Source organism: Volvox carteri, assembly GCF_000143455.1.
Source record: "Volvox carteri f. nagariensis unplaced genomic scaffold VOLCAscaffold_24, whole genome shotgun sequence".
NCBI lineage: Eukaryota > Viridiplantae > Chlorophyta > Chlorophyceae > Chlamydomonadales > Volvocaceae > Volvox > Volvox carteri.
Window position 1 is genome coordinate 37130 of NW_003307567.1, and position 14458 is coordinate 51587.

Below are 14458 nucleotides of genomic sequence, written 5' to 3' on the forward strand. Positions count from 1 at the left end.
CCTATCGGGGTGGGGGGGCCGCTGGGGCCGTCTCTGGCTGCCAGCTGCGGCGGCGGAGGGCTTGGAGGCGGTGGAGGTGGCGGCGGCGGAGGGCTTGGAGGTGGCGGCGGCGGCGGAGGGCTTGGAGGTGGCGGCGGAGGGCTTGGAGGCGGCGGCGGCCGCGGAGGGCTTGGAGGCGGTGGTGACGAAGGGGATGGAGGGCTTAACGGTGGTGGCGATGATCCTGTGGGCCTCAATAGTGGTGCCGGAGATGAAGGCCAGGTGGGGCGCATGTCTTGTGTGGTTTCGGAACTTCCAGAAAGCGGTTTTGGAGCGCTAAGAACGGGGAGCTGCTGCTGCATTGAGCGGGTGGGTGGGAGCGGTGGCTCCGGCACAGGCTGTGCTCTTTCTGGTCGTACAGGGTAGACGGGAGGCGCCTGTACGGCGCCGGGGATTCCATGTGAGTGTGGCGACTGTGAAGGGGGGCCCTGCGTGGAGGTCGCCGGCGGCAGCGGCGGGCTGGCGGCGGGTGTTTTGGAGTACGGGACGGAGGGCGGTTGGGGTGATGGCGGTGCGGGCGTGTCTGGGGTTGGTGGCGACGGAGATGGAGGTATCGGCGGCGGCGGCGGCGGTGGGCTAGGTGGCGGCGGCGGCGGTGGGCTAGGTGGCGGTGGCGGCGGTGGGCTAGGTGGCGGCGGCGGCGGTGGGCTAGGTGGTGGCGGCGGCGGTGGGCTAGGTGGCGGCGGCGGCGGTGGCGGTTCGGTGAATGGAGATGGAGGAGGAGGCGCAGGTGGAGGATGGCGAGCTGTCCCAGTCGCAGGCGGCTGGAGGGGGCCTCGGGGGGCTCGGGGCCCCCGGGGCATCCCGGGCGATCGAGGTGCACGTGGCGGCGGCCTTGGTGACGGCGGCGGCCGAGGTAACCGCAGAGCCGTACCTCCCCTCGGCGAAGGCGGGGGACCTGCCATCGGGGTGGGGGGAAGAAAGCAGACGCACGCGAATGGCGCGGACGGTGAAGGCGGTGACCAAAGGACGGCGGAGGAAGATTTCAAGAAGAGAAAGGAAAGGGAGGAGGAAAGGAGTCTGCAGAAAGTGCGGGAGAGGAGAGGAGGGGAGAGGAGGGAAGGGGAGGGGAGGGAAGGGGGAAGGCGGAGCGCATCGACCCGCCAGAGGGCGAGTTCGGGGCGGGTGGAGAGGCACTACCTGCAGGCGGAGGTGCACGCGGTGGACTGCGGACTGCGGGACTGTTGCCGCCCCCCCCCGTGGACACCCTGGCGGCGGCGGCGGCGGCGGCGGCGAACTGTGACGGGGAGCTGTGACGACTGTGAAGTCCTAGTGACCCGCGGGTCGCTATACCGCTTCAGTGGCTAACCGGTGGGTTACCAGGTGCACCACGTTGTCATATGAACCCCCGGGTCACCGGAGCCACCTGCTCCAGGAGACCCATTAGGCTCGAGATTTGTACGACTTGTACGACCTGTCTCCTTTCCTACCCGGGACCCCTTTTCAAATCTGACAGCGTCTTCAAATACAGGCAAGGTAGGGCCCCTGCCCCTGCCCCTGCCCCTGCCCCTGCCCCTGCCCCTGCCCCTGCCCCTGCCCCTGCCCCTGCCCCTGCCCCTGCCTTTCCTTTTCTTCGGGATGGATGGCTATATGACCGGTGTGGGTCACTGCACCCACCCATTCCCCCCCACCCTCCCCACGCAGGCAATCGCTGACGTGTGCGGCGTGTCATCACCTCCCAGCCCCTGTGCCCTGTGCCCTGTGCCCTGTGCCCTGTGCCCTATGTCCTACTAGGAGAAGAGCGCACACACTAGAAGAGGAGCACCTCACACACCTGGCGGTGACAACGGCTCCAATGCCGCCGCGGGAGCAGCCGCCGCCGCAGCGGAAGCGGGCCCCAGCGGTCCCAAGAACATTGACGCCGCCAGCAACACCAACAGGGTGGACGAGGCGGCGACCGTTCGGAGGACACCGGCTAGCGGCTGCAGCCGGCCCCGCGGCCGCCCCTTGGTTTCGGAGCTGCTCCCTGGTGGGCGCTGCCCCCAGGCTCCAATCCGGCTTCCAGCCGCGCCACCGGAGAGCTGTCGCCTCCGCGGCTGTAACGCCCGCAGGCGATCTTGCCGTACAGTTGCCTGATGAGGAGCTGCTGTCACATTGGCTATCATTGGGTAGCCAGCAGCAGCGGCGGCGGCGGTGGCGGCGGTGTTATTGATGGTGGTGGCGGCAGCTGCCGCGGCATTGGTGCAGGCAGGTTCATATCGCTTCTTGCTTTGGCGCTGGGAAACGACCTGCTGCTGCTGCTGCTGCTGCTGCTGTTGTTCTTGTTGTTGTTGTTGTTGTTGTTGTTGTTGTTGTTGCTGCTGCTGCTGCTGGCAGTCTGACGCGGCGCCCTTGGAATCCGCTTCACTGCGTGGTCCAGCGGTCCAGGGGCCTTGGTCGCCGCCGCCGCCGCCGCCGCCGCCGCTGCCGTCGCCGTGGTCGTCGCCGCGGCAAGCGCGCCTCACAGCGCATCCACCTGCTGTCGTACCTTCTGTCGTGACGTCCGCGGCGGCGGCGGCCCCGGTCGGGCTCTGCGGTCTCCGGCTTCGCCCCCATAACGGCCCGAGCACCTGTGTCAACGGGAACCTTATCGGACTTGGACTTGGACTCCGACCTGCGGCGACCAGTACTGAGGGTTGCACGTGCACCCGCGACCTCACTCGCACCCGTGTCTGTAACTGCTGCTGCTGCTGCTGCTGCTGCTGCTGTGGCAGCGGCGGCGGCGGCGGTCGTTGGAGCTCCTGCGGTTGCTGCAGTGGCTGTGGCGACTGTGATGGCGGTGGAGGCTCCTGTAGCTGCAGCTGCGGCTGCTGCGGCTGTGGCTGTGGCGTCTGCGCCATCGATGTGGACGATAGATCACTCACCAGAGGAATATTAAGGCAGCTCGTGGTGCTGCTGCTCCAATCGCTGTCATTAGCCGTGGCCATCAGGTCACACAGACCCTCATCACCACCTGGTTTGCCTTGCGTTTCTTGGCGTAAGGCGCCCCTCTGCTGGTCTGGGCATCGCTGAGGTTGCGTTGGGCGCGGAGGTGAAGACTGTTTATCTTCATATGGCCTGGTACCTGTGTGGTCTGTAGATCGGCTTACACTTCCCCAGGGGTTGGTTACATGGCCAGGCCCCTGCATGTCAGGTGCGCATGGGTTGCAGGGTTCGCAAAGGCGAGAAGTGTGAGACGGCAGCTGACTCAAAACAAAATATCACGCGCGAAAATAATAATGCTTATTGGTACTGCTGGTGTGTATGGCCAGTTGGTTAACGGCAGCGCACATGCCGTGATGGTTAGGTTTACAACCAAAAAAGTAAGCTGCACCATGAAGCACTGGTTTAAGATAATGTTTCTAACTCATTACTAGAATTTCAGGTGCCAAAGCTTGTGCAGCGTATTCGTGGGTCATACTTGCAGTTACAGGGGCCGGTAATCGTTGGTAGGACGAAGTCGTCAAGGTTAGGCTATTGTTTCTGACGTTAATAGCACAGAAAGGTCAGATTTATCGTCGGTACCCTCCAAACCTGGAATTGCGAATTCCGGCCTCGTGCAGCGAGCATCCGTCCTTCTGAAAACAGACCTCCGTGCCCAGATCCCTCAACCGCAGTTAATTAGCACAAACTCGTACATTATCCCAAGTTATTCTCGGCCATCTTGCAATTCTCGTGAAACTGGTTCCGACGGAGTGTCGCAACAGTTAAACAGCAAAAGTTCCCTTACTTAGTCGTGACGCCTCTGTGAGTGACAAGATGCAACCCTTTAGTATTCTTCAATGTTAGTGCTGAAAAACGTAAGCTGGGTCACTCTGATTTCGGCTACTCATGAGGGAGAGCGGTTGAAAGTTGGATCAGCCCTAATTTAAATTGGGTCTTCGAGTTTACGCTCCTAGCATGTTCATCAAATATTTAGAATGCAGAATCTTGTTTCAACTCGGAAGTTATGTACTTTTGACAGACATGGCTTCTCATTAAGCGTCATTTTTCACCGGCGGGCGCCCAGCATGCATAGCACGCGGCTGGCTTTAACGCCCAAACATTTTCACGTTCTTCAGGACCAAATATGTATGGTCGAAATCAGGAGAAAATTTTTGGTATCTCCAAGTATGATTGGAGGATTGATTTATGATGTCGGATTTCCAACGCCAAGCCCCATGCTCGTGTAGGAGCCCCGTTCCGTGTAGTCAAATATTCACAGTTATATATCTACAAAACGAAAAGCTATATCCCCTTCCCTATGCCGAAGCTCTTCCCCAGTCGAGTGTCTATCCGGCATGCGAAAGATTGCCATTGTGCCACCTATACGGCTGACACATGAAATGCGCTTAAAACAATACCTATATCATGCTTCAATAATGCAGTGCTCTCATACGTAATTGCAATGCAAAAGGTAAGGTTTGTGGGAGCTGATGCCAAGCCTTGTACTCGGGGCGAAGGCTGTCAGCAGCCGTACAGCCGTACATCATGATAGCCTCCACCACTACCAACTAGTTTCACACGAATCCCGCTTTACCTGCCCGCTACACCCCCACCCCCCTTATTTTCTATCCAAAGGACCCATACAGATACGGGATCCATACAGCGATCCAGGATCCATTATATGCTGGGCAGTCCAAAAGTACATGCTTTTCGTCTTCCACGTCTTCATTCCTGCCGATGATGAGCTCTAGCCGCAATAATCGCATAATCTGAGTGGGCACTGTGCATTAGAACGCCGGCTGCAACTAGAGGTAAGAATGGTGCCACCAGTGGTGCTGCTGTCCCAACTCCCCACCACAAACAGTTCTTTGTTTGTCTTGGCATTGTCTCCATCATCCATTTCCGGTAAGAGTACTAGTACGAGGTAAGAGTACTAGTACGAGGTACGAGTACGAGTAAGACTATAATTCAAATATGCGTGTATATGATGCTGGAGCTCTGTTCCAGCCACCACCTCCTTGGAAGCATCGATGGCATCTCCATCCATCCAGAGGAAAACAGGGAACAGCCCACCTGCTCCGAGTCCCGTTTTCCATGCCAACCCTTCTGCCTACCAGTCCTGGGCTCCGGAGATTCCGGTGCCAAGGCTGCATTTGACTTAGCTCCCGCGGTCGCGGCTGATGACAGCTGAGGAGCGGTGATCACCACCACAACCAACAACAGGACCGGCATGAAGTTTGCCTTCATTCCAAATTTACAATCCTTTCCTGTAAAAATATTCTTCGTGTCCGCATGTACATACATCCTACATCCTACACCACTTCAAAGGAGGGAAGGAAACTGCATCAAGGCAAGCAGTCATCGGCGCGGGCGCACAGGTGTGGGTGAGAGGTACATCCAGATACCGGATACCTAGCGCTAGAGACGCGGCACCTCCCCGCACCCACCGGCCTAAAGCAGCCGCCGCCGCCGCCGCCGCCGCCAGGTCCCACTAGCATCTCATCCACCACAGCCCCACCTCAACTACCGCACCGCACCGCCCACCACCACCACCGCTATCCATAACCACAGCTCCACCACCACCGCTGTCGTAAGCTGACCAACCCAACAGCACTTTTTGCACCAATAGCAGCATCACCAGCATTACTACAAAAACCTCCTCAACCCGATTCGTACTAATTAGTTGGTGGCTATAACTGTGACTGTGACTGTGACTAGAGAGCAGCAGAGAGAGAGAGAGAGAGGGGAAAGAAGGCCGATCAACTTCCCAAACCCCAAACTCCCACTCCCCGCCAACGGTCGGGAATGGTGCGGAATGATATGACGTAAAAGCAGGCGATAAGGCGCTAACGGGGAAAGGCTACAATATAGAAGGAGCCGCGGACACCGGTTCCCTGACAACTCATGTGACAACGTCTCCCGGAAAAACCCACAGCCACGTGTGCATACACACACACGGCCTCGTTCCCCTCCCCCCAACCCTCCATTTCCATGTCCCCCCACCCCCACCCCCCACCCACATGAGAGGGTGTACCGCCCTCCAGGGAATGCATACATCTACCTACCTACAGCCAAACACGGCCCAATGGTTCCACACACCTNTCGCGCATAAACCCTTCCGATACCGAACTACCGAACTACCGAACTGCTCAACTACCGCAACCGGAACTTCAGATGCACCACAGAGCAAACACACACCCGTGCAGCAGCTGACGCAGCAGTTCAGATCCGTAAGATCCCAACACCCGCCTCCCTCCCTCCCTTCCCCCCTCCCTCCCTCCATCGGTCACAATATCCCCCCCCCCAGCTTCCCCCCCCCACACACACAGAGGGGCTTTGCAACGCCTACTTGGCCTCGTACCAGGTATCGGCCACGTTGCAATCGGTGGCCAATTCGACCAACAGCGGCATCACCTTAGACCCACCATCACCATCACCACCACCAGCAGGATCGTCACCATCACCATCAGGCCCCCCGCCGCCGCCGCCGCCGTCGTGGCGCCACACGCCCGCTAGGTGCCCCCCCGCCGGCGGAAGGCGGTACCAGCCAGGGCCCTGCATAAGGCCCTGGGCACCGGGCGCATTCCAATGGCGAGACAGCTCGGCCCAGGGGTTGGCCATGAGCTCCATCACCAGCCGCTTGGCGTCCTCGGATCGATCCCGGGGACCCTCAAGGATGACCTCGTCGTGAATCTGTTTTTTATGGGGGCAGTTTTGCGGTTTTCGGAATGGGCAGTGGTGTGTGAAGCCCGCTAGAGGCGGTTCACGCACCTTAGCTTGAGGTTTTCTATTACGCAGTACGGTGCCAGCAAAAAAAGGCATCCGTACGGCAGAGGACCCATCGTGCATCCATCATTGTGCGGCATGACAGCGACTTGTGGTGGCGGCTCCTCGGGTGTTTGAGGAGTGCTGAAATGGGAGGTGGCCCCCCATCATATGGACGATGTAGGACGTGGTAAAATCAACTTGCGAGCTGACCTGGAACTAAGTTGATGCGCCGTTGATCCGCTAGATTTGGTTGGATGCTGGTGGTGAGTTGCCGAACCCAACGAATACACTCGGATTAGTCAGATGGGGTGACGGATTAGGGTGCCCCTCTAGCAGGGGAGAGCAGGGACTGCCCGGGAAAGGGGCCGCTGGCGAAGTTAACCACCCTGTAACAACAAACATACATGACTCCCTAACCTCCCTACTGGGGCCCACGCCGCTGCTTCCTACCACACCAAGTTATACTATACCATACTACCTACTGCCGCCGTACTGCCTTTTGCTTCCGTACTACCTACCTGCATGAGCAGTTTAAATCCCGTGGCCCTCAGCGCCTCTGACTTGTGTATAGCCACCATAGCTGCGGCCGCCACGTCAGCAGCGGAACCCTGTGTTTGAAGGTGTAGGTGGGGGGTTGGGGGGGATTAGTGGGGGGGTTAGTGATCTCACATGATCTCCCCCCCCACCAACACACACACACACACACACACACACACACACACACACACACACACACACACACACACACACACACAGCTCACCTGGATAGGTGTGTTGATGGCGGCTCGGTTGCTGTGACCACTGAGTCGGAAATCCGGGGAGCTGATGTTGGGCAGCGGACGAGTACGGCCCAGGAGTGTACGGACTTTGAACTCCTGCATAATGTACGACATGACAGCAGCGTGTTGTACATCAAGCCATGGGCAGTGGTTAATCCCGCTCCGGAATAAGGGTACGGCAAAGAGGGGTGGTCGCGAGTTATGTTTGACTTTGGAGCTAATGGCAGTGGCAGTAGCAGCGGCAGTAGCAGTAGTTGCGAACACTGTAAATCCTGCTGTTTCTTTCCTTCCCGCACGCGCACACACTGACATACTGACATCCATCCATACGCACATTTTTGGCGCTCTTGCGTGTGTCCTCCTGCCATTGCCGTACCTCCCACCGGTCGGAATACCACCTGCGGGGGAGCGGGGGAGGGAGGGGGAGGGGGAGGGAGGGGGGGAGGAGGAGGAAAGGGGGGGAGGGGGGCAGGGGGAAGCAAATGAAGACCGGCGTGTGGGTTGGGGGTTGCCAAGAAAGAGGTGCGGCGCGTGGGGAGGACGGGGAGGACAGGAAGGGGGGTGGGGACACGGAGGGGTTCACAACAGGAGGGGCTATCTATCTGGGGCCGGAGGGCCACCAAGGACATGTACGACTTCCGAAGTCCCTCCGCCTTGCCCCTCTCCCCCCCACCCCCCTCACACTCTTCCCCTCCCCTCCCCCTTAAACCCCTCGCCACCTCCCCCCATCCCGGGCAGGAAAACCCAAACCCAAACCCAAACCCAAACCCAAAACCACACCCACACCCACACCCACACCCAAACCCACACCCAAACCCAAAACCACACCCACACCCACACCCACACCCACACCCACACCCACACCCACACCCACACCCACACCCACACCCACACCCACACCCACACCCACACCCACACCCACACCCACACCCACTTATCCACGGTCTCCTGCGCTTCCTCCTTAGTGGTCTTGAAGTCCACGGCCAGCCCGTGCGCGGTCTTGCCGTACGCGATAGAGAAGTTGAGAACCTGGCCGCCCGGGCGCAATGAAACCGCAAGTTTCAGTATGGGATGATCCCATGGGGCCCAGTGACAATGATTTTCCCGTGAATACGGGGAAGGCGGCGGTGGAGAGTAAGAAGCCCAATAAAACGACATAACGACGTATTGATTGACCTTCCTTGACGGCCCCCTCCCCCCCCCTTCGCACATTTTCTCCCCCCACACCAATACACACACGCCCAAACCCCCTCAACCCCCACCACCCCCACAGCGACTCAGGGGAACATTGAAACGTTGAATCTATCGGGTCGACTGCTGCCTCTGCCGCCCCTCCCTTCCGGCCCCCCAACACACGCACACACACATTCCCCAACTACCCCCACCCCTACCCCCACCCCACCCCTAACCCTGACCCACCCGCACCTACCTTGGCCTTCCTCCGCTCCGACGCGTACTTGTCCTTCACGAGGGGCTTATCCGGCTCCCCCTGACCCTCCCACTCCAGATAGCACTCGCCTGGAGGGAGGGGGAGGGGGAGGGGAGACGGAGGGAGACCGTGTGCAACAAATTAGGAGGCGGAATGGGGAGGGAGGGGAGGGAGAAGAGGGGGGAGGGAGAAGGGAATCAAGGAAACACGAAAACACTGCCGGAAGGCGTCAAAAGTTAGAAAGTGCCTTGAGGGGAGTGAGTCCTAAGCAAGGGGGGGGGAGGGGAAGACACACACAGACACACACACAGACACACACACGCACACCAGGAACTTCCTTGCGCTGCGGGAAGGGACGGCAAGATAAGCTCGAGGGATGGTACGACAGGGTACGAGCGGCGGAAAGGCTGCGTAACCCGCCATTATGACATACAATGTCGTACATTGCGTCTCATGTCGCGGCAAGCCGCGGAAAATTACCAACATGTATGCAACCGAGGCGCCCGCCCATAACCACAAAGCGCATTTCATTTTTCCTTTTTCCCCTACCAGCAATATCGCACCATCTCCCCCACAACACGCACACAAAGACACACAAAAACACACCACCGCCACCCCGCCCATCCACAACCTGCACCGCCTCGACCCTCCTCGACCCCAAAGGCGCCCTCTCCGCCTGCCACCCACCCACCCACCATTCTTCACGGCCTCTTGAATGTACTCGTACATGCCGTACGCCGTACGGCTGTGGAAATCGCCACCCAGCTCAAAAGCCTCCTTCATGGACCTACATTTCATTTCAAACAACAGTTTAGTCAATAAATCGAAGACGCGAAGGCCCCGTTTTTCCCCCCTCCCCCTTATCCACCTCTGGCCAGACGGGCCCTAACGGGTTCGAGTGCTTTGTCGGTGAATCGCGTTGGCGTCGGTCGGCTATAGCCGGGCTAGGATAGTTGGGTCGGTCGGGTCAGGGGCGTGTCAGATGGGGGGTTGGGAGGAGCACTGTTGTTGTACATTGTACGTTATTGCCAGCAGCTTATTAGCGGCCTCCAGCCGATTTGCCTTTGCTCCTTTCGTCTCGGCCGCCAGGACCTCACTTGTTCCAATGTACGGTATCTTTTGCTGTCCGCCTTAACACTTAGTAGTTTTAGAATACTACGGACGAGATTTTTCTGCTTTCTTTCCGCATTTAATTTTTGTCTTGCCGGTTTGGTGGTACGTAGTTTTCCGCTATCTTCATGGTTACATCACTTCGATGACCGCGATGACTCCCCTCCTTCCGTCCCCCCCTTCCCCCTTCCCCCTTCCCCCTTACTGGCAGTTGGTCATGTGCGCCAGGATCCTGAGCTCCAGTTGCCCGTAGTCCGCCACCACCAGCGTGTTGCCGCCCTCGGTGTCGGCGGTGAAGGCGCGGCGGACCTTGTAGCGGTCCTTCTCCAGGGCGGGCTGGTTCTGCAGGTTGGGCCTGAAGAGGGAGAGGAAGGGGGGAAAGGGGGGGAAGGGTGTGAGGGGGTGGGGAGAGGGAGGGGAGAAAAGACGAACCACGTGAGCGAGTGAAGCAGCTGCCAAGAAAATAGTGCTGCGGCAGATGTGCAGGTTGGGCCTGAAGGGAGAGGGGAAGTTAGGGGAGGTTAAGACGAACCACGTGAACGAGTGAAGCTGCTGCCAGGGCAAGAGTGTACCAGAAGAGTAGAACTGACCAGAAGTGCGGCGACCTCGGGATGATGTGGTGAAGGGGGGAGGGTGTGTGTGCGGGGGGGGGAGAGGAGAAGGAGCGAGTGAAAAGCTGCTGCCAAGGAAAGACTGATGCGGCAGATGCACAGGACGCAGGACTGACCAGTTGGCGGTTGTGAAGAAGGGGGAAGGGGTTAGGGTGGGGAGCGGGAGAAAGGGGGAGGGAGAGAGGGGAAAGGGAGGGAGGGGCAGCGAATCAAACGACGGTGATGCGCGATTAAGCCCGGGGGGATCAGCTGCCTACGTCTAAGCACCTAAGGGAGGAGGGGCAGGCGGAAGGAGGGAAGGAGGGGCTCTGTGGCCCTTACAGGGGCAACGCACACGCTAAGCCCATCGGTGTGTTTTACTCGGCGGGGGCCGGGCGGGGGGGAAGTCGCCAGGCACGGCGTAGTGCCCCATACAACTACGAAATAACCCATCGTCCCGCATGTCCCGCTGCAACCCCCCACCCCACCCCCTGCCCGACGTCCATCGCCGCAATGGATGGTCACATACACAGCACGGTGAGAGTCTTCAAGTATGTATGTCGTATGCCGTGCATCGCGTACGACACACAGTGCACCCACACGACCGCTGAAATGTGCAGACGCATTTCACAGCATACGTGCCTTCGTGCCGACAGGCGGCCTGTCTCCGTGTTGATGTTGAGGGAGCAGTGGACTCGGTGCACCGCACGAGACGGGGTGTCCCGTCCCGGGGGGTTGGGGAGCACGGTGGTGGTGGAGGTGGCGTCGCTCTGGCGGCGGGGCGAGCGGGCAAGAAGTGGGGGGTGAGGGGGGTTGGGGGAGAGGGAACGGGGGAAAGGAGGAAAACACAAGTCAGGCACAGGCGGGGGGGGGGTTGAAGACGAACTACTGGCGAATGGAGCAGATACCAAAGACGGGGTTAGGGGGGTAGGTTGAATCCTATAACCCGCGAGACAAGACGGGTCAACTGCGGGGTCCCTGGGAGGGACGTGGCAGCAGCACCCACCGGGTAAAGGAGTGAGATAAGTGCGGATAAGAAGCACGGGCCAAGTCTGTCCGTCTGTCTGTCTGTACGTCATTAACCTAAGCAACAGACATACAAACACAGGCGGCACTCTCTTGGACAGGTCGGTCCTCCGGATGCGGCTACGGCCGTACAATGCGAACTTCTCTCGGTCCGTCTTCCGTACCTCCGTACAACCGTACGTACGGCCCACCTGTAACGGAATGATAAAGGCGCTCAACAACTTCTCGATGGCGTTGATCTGCGGGGAAAGGGGGGGGGGAGGAGAGGCGCGCCAACCACGAATAAACGACAAGTGGGTTGCTAAACAAATATTAATGGATTTCACTCGATCAGATGCGTTTGCACCACTGAAAAGCATCTCCATCCCTCCTTACCTCCCCCCTCCCCTCCCAAGCCCCCCATTCCAGACCCCATTCCATTATTATTCCTCCCCCCCTAACCTAACCCTCTTCTCCAGCACTACAGGTCTTTGGTATCTGCTCCATTCGCCAGTGGTTCGTCTTCAACTCCCTTACCCCCCCCCCCGCCTACCTTACCTTTCGCAGCCCCCCGACACACACACACACCCTTTCCCCGCCCAACCCCACGCACCTCGCACAGCGCCTCTACGGCAATACACGCCCTAAGTCCCTCCTCCCCGCCGCCACACGCCGCGTACAGGCGACCCAGGCCCTTGGCCTTGGCCTCCTTCTCCAGGACCTCCAGCAGCGCGGCGTCCTCCACAACAGGCACAGGGCCCACGGGGACACTAGCCACCGAGTCAGCGGCAGCAGGGCTGGTTTCGGAGGAGGAGGAGGGGGAGGAGGAGGAGGAGGGGGAGGAGGCGCCTGAAGGGAGGGAGGGAGGGAGGGAAGGAGGGAGGAGGGGGGCAGGGAGAAAGAGATGCGGGTGTGGGAGGTGAATTACTGGAAGTTAAAGGGTGGGCGGGGTGGAGATGGGGTTTGTTTGTTGTCCAGGAGCCCGCGGTCCGGAGTTGCGGAGGGAAGGGAGAGAGACGTCATGAAAGTACGACGTGTCTGGGGCAGGTTTTAGGGTTATGGGTACGACAGGGCGAATGAGAAACGGGCAGGATGGGGGGGGGGCGGGGGGTTGAGGGTTGGGGGAGCACGAGGTGTGAGGGTGGGGGCCGAAACACACAGCACACACCAGGGAATTCCCCCGCCCCCTTCCCCGCATAAAAATACACACACTCAGATCATTACACACACACACATACACACACATATACGCACACAATGTGGAGGGATCAAGCGCTGCAGGTGGTTGGCAGTTGCACCCTAATGCGGTCCCCTCTGCAGCCCACCTCTCACCTCCTCACCCCTGTGTTGCCTGTTTTGGAACACCCTAAAACACCCTAAAACACACCACGTTTTACCCGTCGCGAGGGGGCCCCCCCCACCCCACCGGACACATGCAAGGCCGCACCCGCCGCTGCCTCCACCTCCACAGGGTACACCTCCTCGTCTTCCTCCAAACCGCCGTTGGAATTTCCGTTACCGTTACCGTTGCTGTCACCGTTATCTTCCGTTCCCTGTGTAGCGGTGGCACGTGAGGGGGAAAGAGAAGGGCAGGGTGGTCCTGTTCGGTTGTAGTCACTCGACCTTTCGCGTTCCCATAAAACCCACCCTCCCTCCCCCACTCCCTCCCCCACTCCCTCCCTCCCTCCTTCATCACCCCTCCTACTCCGCGCCCTCTCTAGTCTCACCTCACTCTCCACCTTTCCCCCTTCCCTCACCCCACCCACCACCATCTCAGCAAGAGCCTCATCCAGCAGGTCGTTCACAATGGGCACACGGGCAGCCGCCTCCGCCGCCTGGGCCGCCTCCGCCTCCGCCGCCTCCGCCTCTGCCGCCCGCGCCTCCGCTGCCCGCGCCTCCAGCAGCTTGGCCAGCTCCTTCCGAGCGGCACCGGGTTTGCCAGCTAGTCCCCTACATAGCGATTATTTATTTATTGTTTGTTTGCTTTTATTTTTTTACCTTTTATGTACGTAGGGGATGGGTTTTTCGAAAGGACGGAGACGACGTCGTACGCCAAGGCAGGTCAAAGGGGAGCGAGGCCCGTGAAGGGCGATGACGAAGGCAGTGTAAAGAAGTAAATCCGACGGAGGAAACTACGGCAGGTAACATAAACCCTAAGCGGACAGGAACCTAAAACTCTAAAAAACCAGCCCCAAAGCAAGATTGCCGGGGAGAGGGAGTTACACGGGGATGGGGGTGTGGAGGGGGAAAACTGGGGAGAGAGGGCATGGGAGAGACGAATACACATGTGTGCACACGTGAAGAATTATTTTCTCGCAGGTAATTGAGCGGGGGGGACATCACCGTGAAAGCGAGGGGACCTCCGCGGGTGCTGGGCAGGGCAGAGGCTACACCGGCCGTACACCGGCTACGCGATGCCCTCTCTCCCCCTCCTCCTTCGCCAACCCCCAGCCCTGGCACGCTATCCTTCTCCCCTTCCTCCTTTCCCCTCCCCCCTCCCCACTACGTCCTCCCCCTTCTTCTCCCCCCTCCCCTCCCCCACCCCCGCCGCCCCACCTGAGCACCCTGATGCTGACCGCCGCCGCGTTGGTGGCTGTAAGCAGCTCCGGCTCCAGCCTGCCCCGAACCCCCGGACCCCAAATACCATGAAGCAGCAAGTCCTTGTAGCGACTGGACCTGTTGGGTGTGGGAGGTAGGGTGGTTAGGTAGGGTGGTTAGGTAGGGTGGTTAGGTAGGGTGGTTAGGTAGGGTGGTTAGGTAGGGTGGTTAGCTAGGGTGGTTAGGTAGGGTGGTTAGGTACGGTGGTTAGGTAGGGGGGTCGATACGGGGGTAGGTAGGGGGTTAGGTAAGGGGGG

The 14458-nt window shown here is 59.6% G+C and overlaps 2 protein-coding genes across 2 annotated transcripts in view; both read right to left on the minus strand.

The window, feature by feature from the left end:
- The window catches only part of VOLCADRAFT_92016 (uncharacterized protein), a gene marked incomplete at both ends in the record, with an annotated part of 16777 nt that extends 7081 nt beyond the window's left edge, over positions 1 to 9696 (minus strand). The window contains 14 exons of the mRNA XM_002951525.1: positions 399 to 711; positions 914 to 1059; positions 1180 to 1247; positions 1814 to 2075; positions 2883 to 3026; positions 4996 to 5109; positions 5441 to 5630; positions 6284 to 6615; positions 7209 to 7298; positions 7452 to 7565; positions 7846 to 7867; positions 8404 to 8498; positions 8899 to 8987; positions 9594 to 9696. Coding sequence (XP_002951571.1) covers positions 399 to 711; positions 914 to 1059; positions 1180 to 1247; positions 1814 to 2075; positions 2883 to 3026; positions 4996 to 5109; positions 5441 to 5630; positions 6284 to 6615; positions 7209 to 7298; positions 7452 to 7565; positions 7846 to 7867; positions 8404 to 8498; positions 8899 to 8987; positions 9594 to 9696 — 2082 coding nt within the window. The remainder of the gene's footprint in view (positions 1 to 398; positions 712 to 913; positions 1060 to 1179; positions 1248 to 1813; positions 2076 to 2882; positions 3027 to 4995; positions 5110 to 5440; positions 5631 to 6283; positions 6616 to 7208; positions 7299 to 7451; positions 7566 to 7845; positions 7868 to 8403; positions 8499 to 8898; positions 8988 to 9593) is intronic.
- A 513-nt stretch (positions 9697 to 10209) lies between these two features.
- Positions 10210 to 14458, minus strand: part of VOLCADRAFT_92017 (uncharacterized protein) — a gene marked incomplete at both ends in the record, with an annotated part of 19768 nt that continues 15519 nt past the window's right edge. Inside the window, 7 exons of the mRNA XM_002951526.1 lie at positions 10210 to 10363; positions 11199 to 11368; positions 11816 to 11863; positions 12217 to 12452; positions 13051 to 13156; positions 13361 to 13553; positions 14160 to 14279. Of these exons, the coding sequence (XP_002951572.1) occupies positions 10210 to 10363; positions 11199 to 11368; positions 11816 to 11863; positions 12217 to 12452; positions 13051 to 13156; positions 13361 to 13553; positions 14160 to 14279 (1027 nt within the window). The remainder of the gene's footprint in view (positions 10364 to 11198; positions 11369 to 11815; positions 11864 to 12216; positions 12453 to 13050; positions 13157 to 13360; positions 13554 to 14159; positions 14280 to 14458) is intronic.